Here is a 13,909-nt window from a genome sequence, read left to right on the forward strand (position 1 = left end):
AGCAATTAGAAGTGATTGAAGGCAAACCCTTGCCTTGGGATATGTGAAATCCAAGATAAATTCTCGTGTATCCATTACAATTGATCTAAAGAGGTTATCCATTGATTATTTATTACTTTTAGATCATATATTGGTAGTCCAAAACGAATTGCAAGTTTGATCATCTTATTGGGCTAAGTCAATTTCCAACCCTCACTGTCGTGGGCTACTTTCTAGGTGGTTGATTTACAGATTGAATATATTTCTAAGTACTCATCCAAATTTGATGCTCTTGTGCTCATTGTTAAGGTCTTTTATAGTACTAACATTTCCATACAAGTCCCTTGAGTTTCAGGTCCACCAAAAGCTAGTTTTGGGTCTCTAAACTGGTATTTTGTGTTTTCCTCATGCAATCTTCAAAACTACAAAAGTTATCGATTTGAACAAGAAGTTTATTTCTGCTTACAACCACATAGAATAGGTATAACATCTCTAATTCATTTTCCATGGTGGTAACCTCGTATACTCAATTTGTGACACTTTCAAGCTTATTTCCTTGATATATTGAGTATTTTCCTTTTTGGTTTGCTATATAAATTTGTTGTTATATCACTACTCATATCAGAATTCTGTTATCATAGTAACTCTTATCTCTTCTAGATACTTTCACTTAGGCACCGGTCTACTTATTCTTTGGTTGAATTGTTGTTTGTCGGGATATTGCCCGTGGTGTTTTGTAGAAGTTGGCCTAAAGCGAGAGGAATACACTAAGGTGACAGTGGGTGTAATGATAATAGTGCTTATTGTTGACCACAGGAGTGGCACCTGATAATTATATGAAAAATCCATGACCAAGGTGTGAAAATTCCTAGACTCGAAGGAACCCCTACTACAGCAAATCTGAATCTACTTCACCTAATTGATTTTTAAATTACATTCATCAAGTTATTCTTCTGAATATTGAAGCAAATTATTTCTACAGCCTACACTAATTAAATATTTGATCTCATGAAACAGAAAACAGAATAAAGAACAAGATACATACGACACACTTATTTTTGGACACAATAGTCCCCGGAAAAACCCAATGCGGGAAAACCAGTGCAACAGTTCTGAGGGTTTATTATTATGCAAGAGAAATATCTGAATACAAATCTAGGATGTTCATCTAGCAATCCTTTACAAAGAAAATATTGGCGGAAAATCTAAGTGAGTTTTACCTCACTTCACCCAGCAAAATTCCAGCAAATCTGGCACAACACTGGCTAACCCTGGCTACTATTGTGTTGGCTCTGCGTCAGCCCTACATCACCTTCTTTTCCTTCTGCATCAGCTCTCCCGGCTATTCCGGCAATTCCCGACAATTTCGGCTGTTCTGGTAGTTCTGGATGCTACGAGACAGGCAGTTTTTCTGTGTCAGCTCTCTCGGCTATTGTGCTGCCTCTGCGTCAACTCTCCCGGTTGTTCTGGCAGTTCCGGCAATTCTGGATTCTGCGTCATAGGTAGCTTTTCTGCATCAGAGCTCCCGACTACTGCACTGCCTCTCTGTTCTGTATTTTCTGGAAATTCCTTCTCTCGGATTCTCTCTACCTCTCAACTACAAGATCTCCTCAATTGATTTTCCTCCTGAGAACTTCTCACCTCTGAAAATTTATTTCCTCAATCTCTCTCTGTGTGTTTCCAAATGAACCCCAAACCTCCATTTTATACTTTTCGTGTTGAGTCTTCAACAGCCAAAATTAAGTCTCTAATCAATAGCTGAGACTAAAACATGACTTGATCCGCCTTCTAGATCTTCTCACCCATATTTTGATTAATACCCATTAATATTTTAATTTCCCTAAGTTTAGACTTAGGAACCCCATTAAAAATATTAATTATTTTAATAAAATACAATCCAAGTGGAATTTCACCAAACGGTTTCCGAGTTCTTTAGAACTCATGTGCCTTAACCTCTCCACCAATTTTCAAGGCTAGAGCACTTCCGATGCTACCAAAAGCTAAAACAAAGAGGTACTAAAGGACACTTGTACCATCAGATATCATCAGATCACCAGAGTTTTTAAACTCTACTTCTACTTCTCATCATTTTCTCTTGTACCCAGATTCCACACCCTGCGGGGAATTGTAATAAGTGATGCTAGTAATGATGAGTTTTGAGCCTGTAACAAGCCTAAGTAGCTTGAGACCTTACCAACAAGTGAGTATTACTCTGGGAGGTTTTTTTCACTTGGTTAATTATCATCTCCCTACCTGAAGTTAATAATTAATTGAGTTTTACCTCCAAATTACCCCAAAGCCAGAGTACGGCTTGATGGTGAGACCTTGGGCGAGTCCTAATGTCTAGATTCAATGTATATTACGATACTAGATCACACAAAAAAATTGTGGAATTTGGTTAGGTCTAAGTAGTCATTTTTCAATGTTTTAGATTTCCCGCACGTCAAAAATCGCAATAAAAATTGTACATGTAATGTAATAAATGTTGTCTAGAGAAGTTGTAAGCAGTATGAGTAATAAAAAATACACCTCTCACCCTCAACTTTCTACTATGACACTTGAGGGGTTAATAATGTGTTCTGAATCCTCAAAACCCACATTTCCTAGGTTTAGTAGAAATTGTGGCATTTATTTAGGCTAGAATTAAATAAAATAGAGATAAATAAATTATTCCATGTGACAGAATGACTTGGAAATGGCTTGGAAAATATCGTAAGTCAAAAAGTTGAGTCAAGGGACATGTGGAGGATAATTGAGCACACTGCATCATAAATACACCATTATTTCATAAAATCGAATTTCCCAGAGATAAAGTAGCAGTTGCACATGTGGAAAATCAAATTTATTAGAGAAGCTCATGCACTGAAGGAATATTCTATGGAATATTTGGCCAAATATTATGTGGGATCTCATCTCACAGTTATCTCGAGTGCTTCTACTCTTAGCACTCCACTATTGAGAATTACAAGTTTCACTTGCCCAAACTATGAGTTTCACATGGAGGAATCACGCAATTCCTAGGGACCTACGCAGAGCTACCTTGTGATCATCTACAGATGTGGCATCACTTAGTTCGAGTTTGCATTTGTTGACAAGAGTTATCACGGTACTTGGATTCACTCATGGATGAGTTTACCATGCCATATATGGAATTCGATTTCCCTTGAGGTGCACATATTGAATTTGATTTTTCTCTGGTGTCTCTATGTTCTCCACATCGAACTTGACTTATCATTCCTTGGGATTTCCTTGCAATTTGCTCCCAACTCTCTATATAATAGAGCCATGGGCTCTCATATTGTATCATGTTATCAGCTATTGGGCTTAAGGAAACTCTGTCATTTTGTACTTGCATATTTTCTTAATATAATCAAGACTTTGGGACTATTTGAATGTTGTTCGCTTGGCGTTATGAGGTGATGTCTTTTCATGTTATTGCCATTGTGTTTTTTTTTTTGCATATTGAATTGGTATTAGTTTAAACTTGTCATCGTGCTTGGATTGATGTGTGCAAGCTATTTTGCACATATCATTGATTTAGAGTAATATTCTATGAATAAGTTTACCAATTCATTTTAGAAGGAATGTTTGGTTTATCTTATTCATTATATTGCTCTAATCCTTTTGCAAATTAATATTAGTTCAGGTGTATAGGAAACATCTTTTGTATTGTGTGCAGAAATCCATCTAGAAGTTGGAGAAATCTCAATTAGATCAAATCACTCCTAGAGTCAAAGCAATCCAAGACTCAGTTATTTTTTCACTCCAAGTCTTCCATCCAACAAATCAAAAAAGGGAGTTTTCTTACTCTATAGCTACTTGATCATCCATTTAAATTTAAAATACTTCTTTGATTCTAGCTCTTTCAAAGTTATATCTGTTATTCAAGAGTTATTTCCAAGGCTAGGCAAGTATGGGTGTTCACTCTCATTACTTGAGCTAGTATTTTGTATATTAAATTGTAGTTTAGTTTTGGTTTCTTTTTATTAATTTCACACTGACAATTGGTTTTGTTTTGCATCCCATAGGCTTGAGCATTGGGCAGCAAGGAGCTTGAGGAGAAGCATTGGAAAACTACTCACTCGTGTGTATGCAGGACCCCCTCACGCTATTCAAGGACTAATTTTTAGAGAGGTCGTAAGCATTTGAGGGTGAATTGCAAACTCATTTAGGTCGTGGGCCTTTTGATCCTTGTAAATATCTTTTGGAGAGTTTTTCCATCTTCAAGCTTGTTGTTATATTTTTTGGAAAAGAGTCTAGCTTTGTTAAATTTTCATCTTTGTAAAGATCTCTCTCATATTGTGGGCAACCCTTTTAGAGGCATTTTTACGCATTTCATGCACTAATAAAAAATAAAAAAAATTGTTTGAGGGAGCTTGGGATTTTTCCCATGGCATCCCCCTTCCTCACTTAGAGGAGAGATTCTTGTGGGTGGACTAATTTTGCTTCTAGTTTTTCTTAGCTTTCTAGCACTTAATTTCATTTTGTGCATGCTTAAAATTAACACATTCCACTTCACATGCAATTTTTCCTGATCTTGTATTTAAATTCTCACATGCATAAGCTTCCAACTTGTAAACTTGAGCAAATTTTATTTTGTGTAAACACTTCATACTTTGGCAAGTTTTAATTGGTTCATAATTTTTTCAACTACATGCTTCACGACCTGATCAATTTATGTTATATGTCATGGAAACTATTGGAGCACTATCATTTATTTGAAACAAATGTAGCTTAAAGCAATCTATTCCATTTTACTTGCCTATTTTCCAGTTAATGGTGCAAACACATATGAGCTCACTTACATTCTAGTCTCTCAAGTATTGCAAATATCTTATTTCACTTTGAAGTATTTTCATGTAGCATTATTTTAATTGAGGAATTAACACAATTTGCACTTCATCTAGGCATTTCAGTATAGGAAGGCCCCAAACCTCACTAAAATTTTACCTCCAACATAAGTTGATTGAAGTAAACATTTTAGGGACCCTCTACTCCTCTATTGACTCCTCACTGTGAGATCCATAGCTTTGAGCGAGGGTGAAGCCTGAGGATTGAAGAGTTCAATTGCAATCTTGTTGTAGAAGTAGCTAATAAATTTAATAAATTTAACCAAGAGCATTTTCCATCACATTTACTTTACTTGTCTTTTGATGTTTTGAATTGTTATATTGCAAAGTTTATATTCAAAAAACATTTCAAAGAAAGTATTGTGACTCTTCAAATAGGTAATAAGTGTTTTTATTTCATGCTCAAGTCTAATTCTATATTGACATCTTGATTTAGCATTTAACATCTCTTATTTTACTTTTTTTTAAAGTAAATTTTCTAATTTGTTGAGTTTTGGCAAGATATGTATTGATTCATGAATTGATTTTATATCTTACAAATATCTTGTGCTAACATCTTTTGTTTTGCATTTCAGATTACTTTGTTTTCATTAGTGGAAGTATTCCATCTTTACTTTCAACAAAGGTATCTTTTATTTTGTTGAGCAAATTCTTTATAAGGCACTGGTTTTATGGTTTCCTCATGTTAATGATTTTCATTGTTATTGCTCATATCATATTTTGCTCATAGATCACTAAAAGTAATCCATTTTCACTATAACACTCTTCTAAAACCTCATATCACCTTTAACTTAACTTTTCATTAGGGACCACCCCCTTAGCTAACCTAGGAGATAGCTTAGACAGAGAGAGTCAAAAACAATGTGACAACCCCCTCTCTGAGTTCCCTACCACCAACCACACCTTGTGGGGTTGAAGGCTTTTCTCACTAACCTGTAGGTAGGTGTAGGCGGCAAGAGTAACACTTCCCATATAGCAAGCTAGGTTGAACCTTGCCAACCCTACTAGTTTGAGCAGTAACAGGCCGTAGGCTATGTTACCGGATCCGTCCACCCTGAGAAATAGATTCGCGGTTCCCCGGATCAGAAACGGATTCGGATCCGGATTCACTTGGATTCGCTAGAAAACAGTTTTTTAACGAGTAAAATGTCTTGGTAATGCATTGTACTCTAACCCGATAGCTGCTCGCTGGAAGCTCAGATAATACGTGCACGTGCAGCGAATAAGATGGCCAGAATGATGCGATTGGTATTAATATCATTGTTTTTGGTATCTACGGACTTGGCAGTACTCGGTTTTTTATTTATCAGCGGGGCATATCCAATTTGGCACATTTTAACTCATAATATTTGGGATATGTTATAATATTAATTTAATTATAAATTGTTATATTATTTACATTAATTTAATTATAAATTTATAAATCTGTTATATGTTATTCACATTAGTTTAGAAATGTTATAAAAGGACACGTATAGATACATGGTGTTTATATTTTAGATATGTTATAATATTATAATTTAATTATAAATATGTTATATTTTATTTATATTAATTTAATTATATTTTTATAGTTATGCTATATTTTATTCACATTAATTTAATTAAAAAAAATTAAATATGTTATACTTTATTTATATTAGTTCAGAAATGTATATACATGGTGTTTATACGTTAAATATGTTATAATATCATAATTTAATTATAAATATGCTATATTTTATTTATATTAATTTAATTATTCTTTTATAGCTATGCTATATTTTATTCACATTAATTTAATTAAAAAATTTTAAATATGTTATACTTTATTTATATTAGTTTAGAAATGTTATAATTTTATACAGTAATTTTCTTGTGTATATATATTATAAATTAATCATTCAAAATACTAAAAAATTGTTATTTATTGTCTATATATATTATAAATTAAAATTATTTAAAATATATCAAATTTGTTATGTACAAGTTTTAAAATTTGTAGATTATATTTTATATTAAACTTTTATATATTATAAGTTTATTATTTTTAAAATTTGTAGATTATATTTTATATTAAACTTTTATATATTATAAGCTTATTATTTAATTCATATAAAGTAATATGTGTAGTAAATTATTATTATTTATCATTTAAATAGTTTTGTAATATATTATAGTTTATAATTTAATTTTTATAAAATAATTAATGCTACTTTAATTATGAAGTATTGTATGTTTTTTCATGAAATTCATCTACACAATTCAACTTGTGTGGGCTTGATGGTTAAGAGTATGTGTTTCCTCCTATGAAGTCATAGGTTCAAAACTAGAGGGGGTAGAGCATGCATGCCTTCGTAGACTTAACAATCAAATCGCTACACGGAGGTGAGTCCCTTGTCCCACAAACAAGGGGATCTCATACACCAATTTGGTGTCTGGCTTGGTCGTGACTTTAAAATTGGATAATAATAATAATAATATAAACTCTATTGTTGTTGATGGGTAGTGATCACAATAAATTTGGACATTAATATCAAAAAATTTATTATAAAAATATATTTATATTAATCGTACGTGTCGTTTCCTTGCCGTATCCGAATCCTAGCTTTTCAAAAATCAAGCGGATCCGAATCCGGATCCGTATCTGAATCCTGGTAACTTAGGCCGTAGGGTTTTTTCAACTGTGCATCTGAGGAAAACCCAATTGTGAGGTGAGAGGCGTCCTATTCCTTTCTCAACATCATTCCTTTTCCATTTCATGTGGCTTATGGTTTGGCTCTATTAACATGGCTGAGATTAAGGCTGTCTTACTACTAGTGGAAATTGCAGTGGAAAAAGGCAACAGTGCTTTGCATACCTTCAGTGACTTCTTGGGATCCACTAAATTTCAGGGCAGAGCAAGCATTTAAATTTGGCTTTGGAAAACCCCTTATTATTAGGAGGGTCAACGAGCTTCTAACTAGAATGGGGAATTTCACTCCTCATCATATTTGCTAAAAGTTGAACGTTACTGCAGATGGATTGACTAAGAGCACTGTGAATACTCCAGTACACCTACTCGAGATTAGAGTCTAGGAAGTCAGAGCTAGATACTATGACTGCTAGACAAATCTTCGTTTAATGCTTGGTTCCTCTATGGAATGGTCATATCTGTCCTTTTCTACAGCATTTGGTTTAAGTGGCCAGCAATGGCCTAGACTTTCCTGTTGGTTTCTTTTAGAAACAACATTTGAAAATTATAGTTTCAGAGCAATCTGACTTCCAATTGACAGATATCACCGTAGACCTTAGAGTTATTTTGTTCTTAGACCTGGTTTTATATTACAGAGCCCGTAGCACGACTCTTTTTTGGTTTTAGCATGCAAGACACAGTGCTAAGTGTAGTTTCAGACTTTCTTCTTAAGGGAAATTACAGCTTTTTTCCTGGAAAAAAAAATGCTGGCAACAAGAGAAAGGGCTATTGCCTTTAAGAAAGAAACTTTAGTTTAAATCAGACCACAGGCATTAATATACACCTTGGCTGGAAAAAACAATATTTAACTAGGCATAGACGGTGCCTTTATATTACACTCTTGACAGCTTAAGATGAGAATTTTGGCCTTCGCACCTGCCTGTTTGGATCCTTGGAACGTTGAGCCGAAAGAAAAGCGATAGCCATAAAATAATCATCCCAGGACAAGTACCTGCAACACGTAGATTTAAAAAAGAAGATCAATTAGTAACAAGCATTGAGTACAAACATTATAGAATTGAAAACAAGTAGAAATTGGAGTACTTGGTTCAACATGTTCCCTCTCTCTACATCAATAACAAAGAAGAAAACAGAATAAAAAAGGTACAGCAAACTAATCCTAAGATACTTAAAAACAAAATCCTCAAAACCCATCTCATTCAAGAAAGTACAAAGAGCAGAAAACATCGAGTAAAATAATGCATTTCGATAGGGGTGGCAAGAGGGAGAAAAATGCTCTATGGCCCCAAGGAAGTTAAAGTTGCAGAGTATTCATGGGGCTTAGGATGCGTGACAAACAACCAAGCTGAAGCTTATGCCCTTTACCAGGCGATTCAGTTAGCGAAAGAAAATCGTGTAGCTTCCCTCACTTTTTTGGGAGACTCCCTCCTTATTCAGCATTTGGTGAAGGGCTCTTCTACAACAGGCGAAACATTAGAAAGTCCTATGAAAAGAATTAGGAAAGCAGCAGAAGAGTTCTCTTCAATAGCATATTTCCGTGTTCTCTGTGAACTCAATAAAGATGCAGACTTATGTGATAATGAAAGGTGTAAATCAAGATTGGGAGATTTAAAAATCAATGACTGAATCAAACCTTCTCCTATTCCTTAGAGCTAAATGGATTGGCATTACACAGTTATGAAGGATTGCATTATCAAATAGTAATAGTATGGCATGTAAATTTTGTTTTATGGTGGGTCAATTTTGTAAGTTATATACCTACAAAACCTCATTTTTTGTTGTCCAGTTTTGAGTCACTCTGTAAAAAGTTTGTAGTTTCTCTGGATAAGAGGGCTCAGGAAAATTTTGAAGATATAGATATGTACTAGCTGATATATTTGCTGCAGACCAGTTGCAGACTTGCATATAAATACAAAATTCTCATTCTGGTTAAAAAAAATTAATGCATTTTGACCCAGTTGTCTACCAGTTGAAAACAGTCTAGCATTCCAATACACTTGCCCTCCACGCTAATACTTGTAGCTAGGAAAACTTACAAGTCTCTACCCTATTTTCTCATGGCCAATAAAAATTAGACTGAATGATAGAATTTCCCAATAAGTCTTGTCAGATTCTTGGAAAAGAATAGAGGTAAGAGTTATAATGATGTTCAAAGCTGCATTTTCTCCTGTGATCTTCCAAATTCTGACTTTGCAACCAATATGGCTTCTTTGCATTGATTCACCGGGACTGATTGAACTTGTTACCTCTGGTTTTAGTTGCTTGATGTCCGTACAAGAGGCCCTTTCAACAGAGCAATTTCCTACATTTGAAATGAACTAAAATTGGTTTTGAGATTTATGATAACAAATTCTTGGGATTTTACTATTTAGGCCCTGATGAGAGTCTCAGGTCCAAGACTTTGTTCCTAAAGCATGGTTTTGATTTTCGAAGCCTGTCCTGCACTGCTGAAGTCAGAGTATTTGTGGAGGTCCAAGCTCAATCTCTGGGGCTTGACTACCGTTTCCCTGCCCTCCATGCTAATACTTGTGGAAAACTTACAAGTTTCTCCCTTAATTTGTTATGGCCTGAAAAACTAGACTGGATAATATAATTTCCCAATAAGTCCTTTATGTCAGATCCTTGGAAAAGAATATAGATAATAGCTATGATGGTGTTTGAGGCTGCCTTTTCTCCTGTGATTTTCCAAATTGACTTCACAACCAATATGGCTCCCTCATATTGATTTAACAGGACTGATTCAACTTGTTACCTCTAGTTTTAGTTGCTTGAAGTCCACACAAAAATCTCTTTCAACAGAGCAATTTCCTCCATTTATAATATACTAAAATTGGATTTGAGATCTATGATGGTAGATTCTTGAGTTTTGAGGCCCTGATAAGAGTCTCAGGTCAAAGACTTTGCTTGTAAAGCATGATTTTGATTTATGAAGCCTGTCCTGCATTTCTAAGGTCAGAGTTTGATTTGTGGAGGACCAATCTCAATCTCTGGGGCTTGATTGCCCTGTGGTTTGGTTTCTGTTCACAAGGCTCAAATTTTGCTTCTGAGACCCTATTCTACTTCTTCATCATGAGAACATAATATTATATCTCCTCTCGAATTTCCCAAGAATCAGGGCTGTTATTTACAACAGGGCCTTAAAGCCGACATCATTTCTAGAGTTTTTACTGCCTACAATGCTTTTCTGATTTTTTGAGGCCATGATTTTTTATTTTGCTTGTTTTCTAAGGTTACAAGCTGCCTTCCTGATATTTTGCTCTATCAGCATAATAATTGATCATCACTCTAGATACAAAACCAAAAGCCTAAACCAAGACCTGCTAGGCAGGATAACCTTAGATTGTCAGGAGCTGTGAGTTCCAATATCTGCAGGGGTGTCACTCATCTCAAAATACTCTCATAGTTTCCTGTATTTATAGCCTGTCAGGTCAACTACTTGCACGTTCTCCTTTGTCAATCAAGGTTATAACAGCTAATTTATGGGAATTGTAAAAATAAATTTGAAGGGCTTACTAAAACAGCAAGTTCAGGGGCCAACTGTAACAGTGGCTAGGGCAGATTCTAGTTACGACAAGGGATAAATTGTAGCAGTACAAAAGACAAAACACAAGAAATGGAAGCATTATGATTAAACACCAGAACCAACAATCAAAACTCCACCCCTGCAATATTAAATAATTTTCACCCGCATTGGACAATACTGGAGATGGTTTTATGTAGTCAACTCCAATCACTAAAGAAGAAAGATCTGATTATCACAGACCTAAATTTCAAAGTACAAAAGAGAGAGAGAGAGAGAGAGAGAGAGATAGAAGACAAATCAAAGAATCGCAAATCAAAATATAATATCAAAACTTGTAGAAAGGTATTGGTGGTAGTGTCAGTTGACATGGAGGACTCCACAATTTAAGAAAAATACAAGAAGAAGTGAAATAAAAAAGACCTTACAAAACAAAGTCCAATGGTAGCCATAATGGACAAACAATCCTAAGGTAAGCAACCACCTCCAGTCATCGAAACTACTTTTCAGGCAAAATTCACCAAAGAAAAACTTCACCAGAGCAGATTGCTTAATATGGGACTAGGGAGATGGAGAGACATGACTTTTGGATGGGGAATGCATTTTGAGTTATCTTTTGCACCACTTCCTGGATAGACAAGACTTTTGGAGATGGTGTCACCCTTTGGAGGGTATTCTGCCCACACATGTGGGCTAATTGAGGCTTATTTTCAAGTTATTTCATTATTTTGGCTATCTTTGGGGGTTGGCTTGATGACCTATCCACCTTTTATCATGGACAACTTGTTTTTAGGGGCTTTTAGGGAAAATTAGAGGGAAATCAACTTGGTTACCCTCATATGTACACACACACACACACACACATATGGAGTCGAGTTGTCTCATGTGTTCATTGTCACACTTGGATCATAACTTCTCTTGATTAGTGATTTGTCTCTCACATGCACTATAGAGGTCTAGTTGAGTGACTCCTCTCAGGTGGATTTGTGATGTGATGCAACCTCTTTTGATAGATGTTTATGGTGGATCTTGGATGTTACGTCATGAAGTTTGCTTATTTGGTTTATCTTGGTATTATGGTCCATGGGATTAATGTTCTTGTACCAAGTTAGTTTATTTGGTATTTGTTTCATTATCCCTTGTTGAGCTAAACCCTTCATCCAACTATTTAAGGATAGAGATAGGTTTTTCTTTACCTTGAACATCTGAAAAAATAAAGAACCTAAACTTTAAACCCTAGGGTTAATTAATCAGAGATTGGTTTTTCTTTCCCTTAATCATTCATAAAATTGAAAACCTAAATCTCAAACCCTATGGTAAGTTAGTTTATTTTCCCTAGTTTGTTTGAATTTAGTATCACTCCAACCTTAGAATTGTTTGTATCCTAGAATCCATATGGCCTAGATTAAGATAGCACTAGTCCATCTACCTTGTGGTATTTTTCTAAATATAATTTTTTTAACTATTCTATGGTAAATTAGGGTTGAACCATGGCAAAATCTTATATTTTCAGCATTCCATGACTTGTTGATAGATAATCCTACAGTCAGACATTGTGTAAAAGTGCATTAGAGATGCAAAATTGAAGTTTTTAATGCATTTTTCAAACATTTCTAGTGATGACATTAAGGTTTTATTTGTTGTTTATGCCTTATTAACTATCAAAATTTGGGAGCCCCAAGGGTTAGCTCAACAGGTCAAATAAGTGCCACGCTGTTCGGGAGGTCACAGGTCAATTCTCCCTGAAGCCCTTGGGGTTAGGCCTAGCTATTGGCCGTGGGGCTTGATACTTGATCAAGCTCAAATATTTCCGTGGACTTAGTGGCCACCTAGTGACCACGAGTGTTTGTGAACCACCAGAACAATAAAACAATTAAAAAAAATGTTGTAAGATTGTCCTTAGTTTACTCTCTAATTTAGCTTTCATTTCTCATATTTTATTCACTATTTTCACAACTAAATTTGTTTTTGCTACAAACTTTTGTTTTGCTACAATTCACTATTTCAAAATCCTAGTTTATGGCGGCCTTGAATATTTCTTGATTCAGTGTGTTCAGGAAACCTATTTGAAACTCTTTAGGCTAACCCTAGCCTTTAGGCTAACCCATGGCCCCATTGAACCCAAGTCTGTAATTTACTCTGTCCACCTCAAACCTTATTGTGTGATACCTTTATCAAGTGGATCTATGTTGTAGAATCACTAGGGGACACTTAGTTTAAGATCCTTGGATTACTTGATCCCATAATCCCTACTAGGGAAGCTTCCCTTGTGTTGAATTATGTCCTTCACTAAAGTTTGCAGAGTAGTTGTTGAGGTGACAGTGATGACACTCGTTTGTGTTGCACATTGTCTAGGTCACCTAGTGAGGCTTTGCACTAGGTGCTAGACTTTGTTGTAATAGTACCAATCCCTATTACTAGGCATTTGGCATCATCATCAAGTTCAAACTATACTCTCGAATCCCGCTTCTTTTAACTAGAAAACAATTGCCAAGCTAATATCATATATCAAGATGTCTCATTGTCTACATACCACATATCCCTCAAATCACGTTGGTAGAAAGGCAAGATATCGTCAAGAAATCCTTCTTGAACTTGGCAATAAACTCATTCTTCTAATTTCTCGAGACTGCTACCTACATTTGTCATTGCTTCACTTTACCTTTCTTCTTCTCTAGACACTATGATGCATAATGACCATGCTTATGACAATTAAAGCACTTGATCATGAGTAGAGGAATAACTCCATGCTTGGATGAATTTTCATTAATGTAAGCCATACATAAATAAATTAGCAAGATGACTTTTGGTTTCATGTTCTAAATAACTTCATATCCACCTATGACACTTCATATTCCTCCCACGCTTATTTATTAGAAAATCTAC

At 35.1% G+C, this 13,909-nt stretch overlaps 1 protein-coding gene across 1 annotated transcript in view; it reads right to left on the reverse strand.

Moving 5' to 3' along the window:
- The window catches only part of LOC149222587 (uncharacterized), a 140,355-nt gene that overhangs the window by 115,454 nt on the left and 10,992 nt on the right, over positions 1–13,909 (reverse strand). The window contains exon 2 of the mRNA XM_089387636.1: positions 8,419–8,494. Coding sequence (XP_089243762.1) covers positions 8,419–8,494 — 76 coding nt within the window. The remainder of the gene's footprint in view (positions 1–8,418; positions 8,495–13,909) is intronic.

This window comes from Pinus tabuliformis, chromosome Q, assembly GCF_031772625.1.
Source record: "Pinus tabuliformis cultivar Carrire ecotype Pingquan chromosome Q, CPIR1, whole genome shotgun sequence".
NCBI lineage: Eukaryota > Viridiplantae > Streptophyta > Pinopsida > Pinales > Pinaceae > Pinus > Pinus tabuliformis.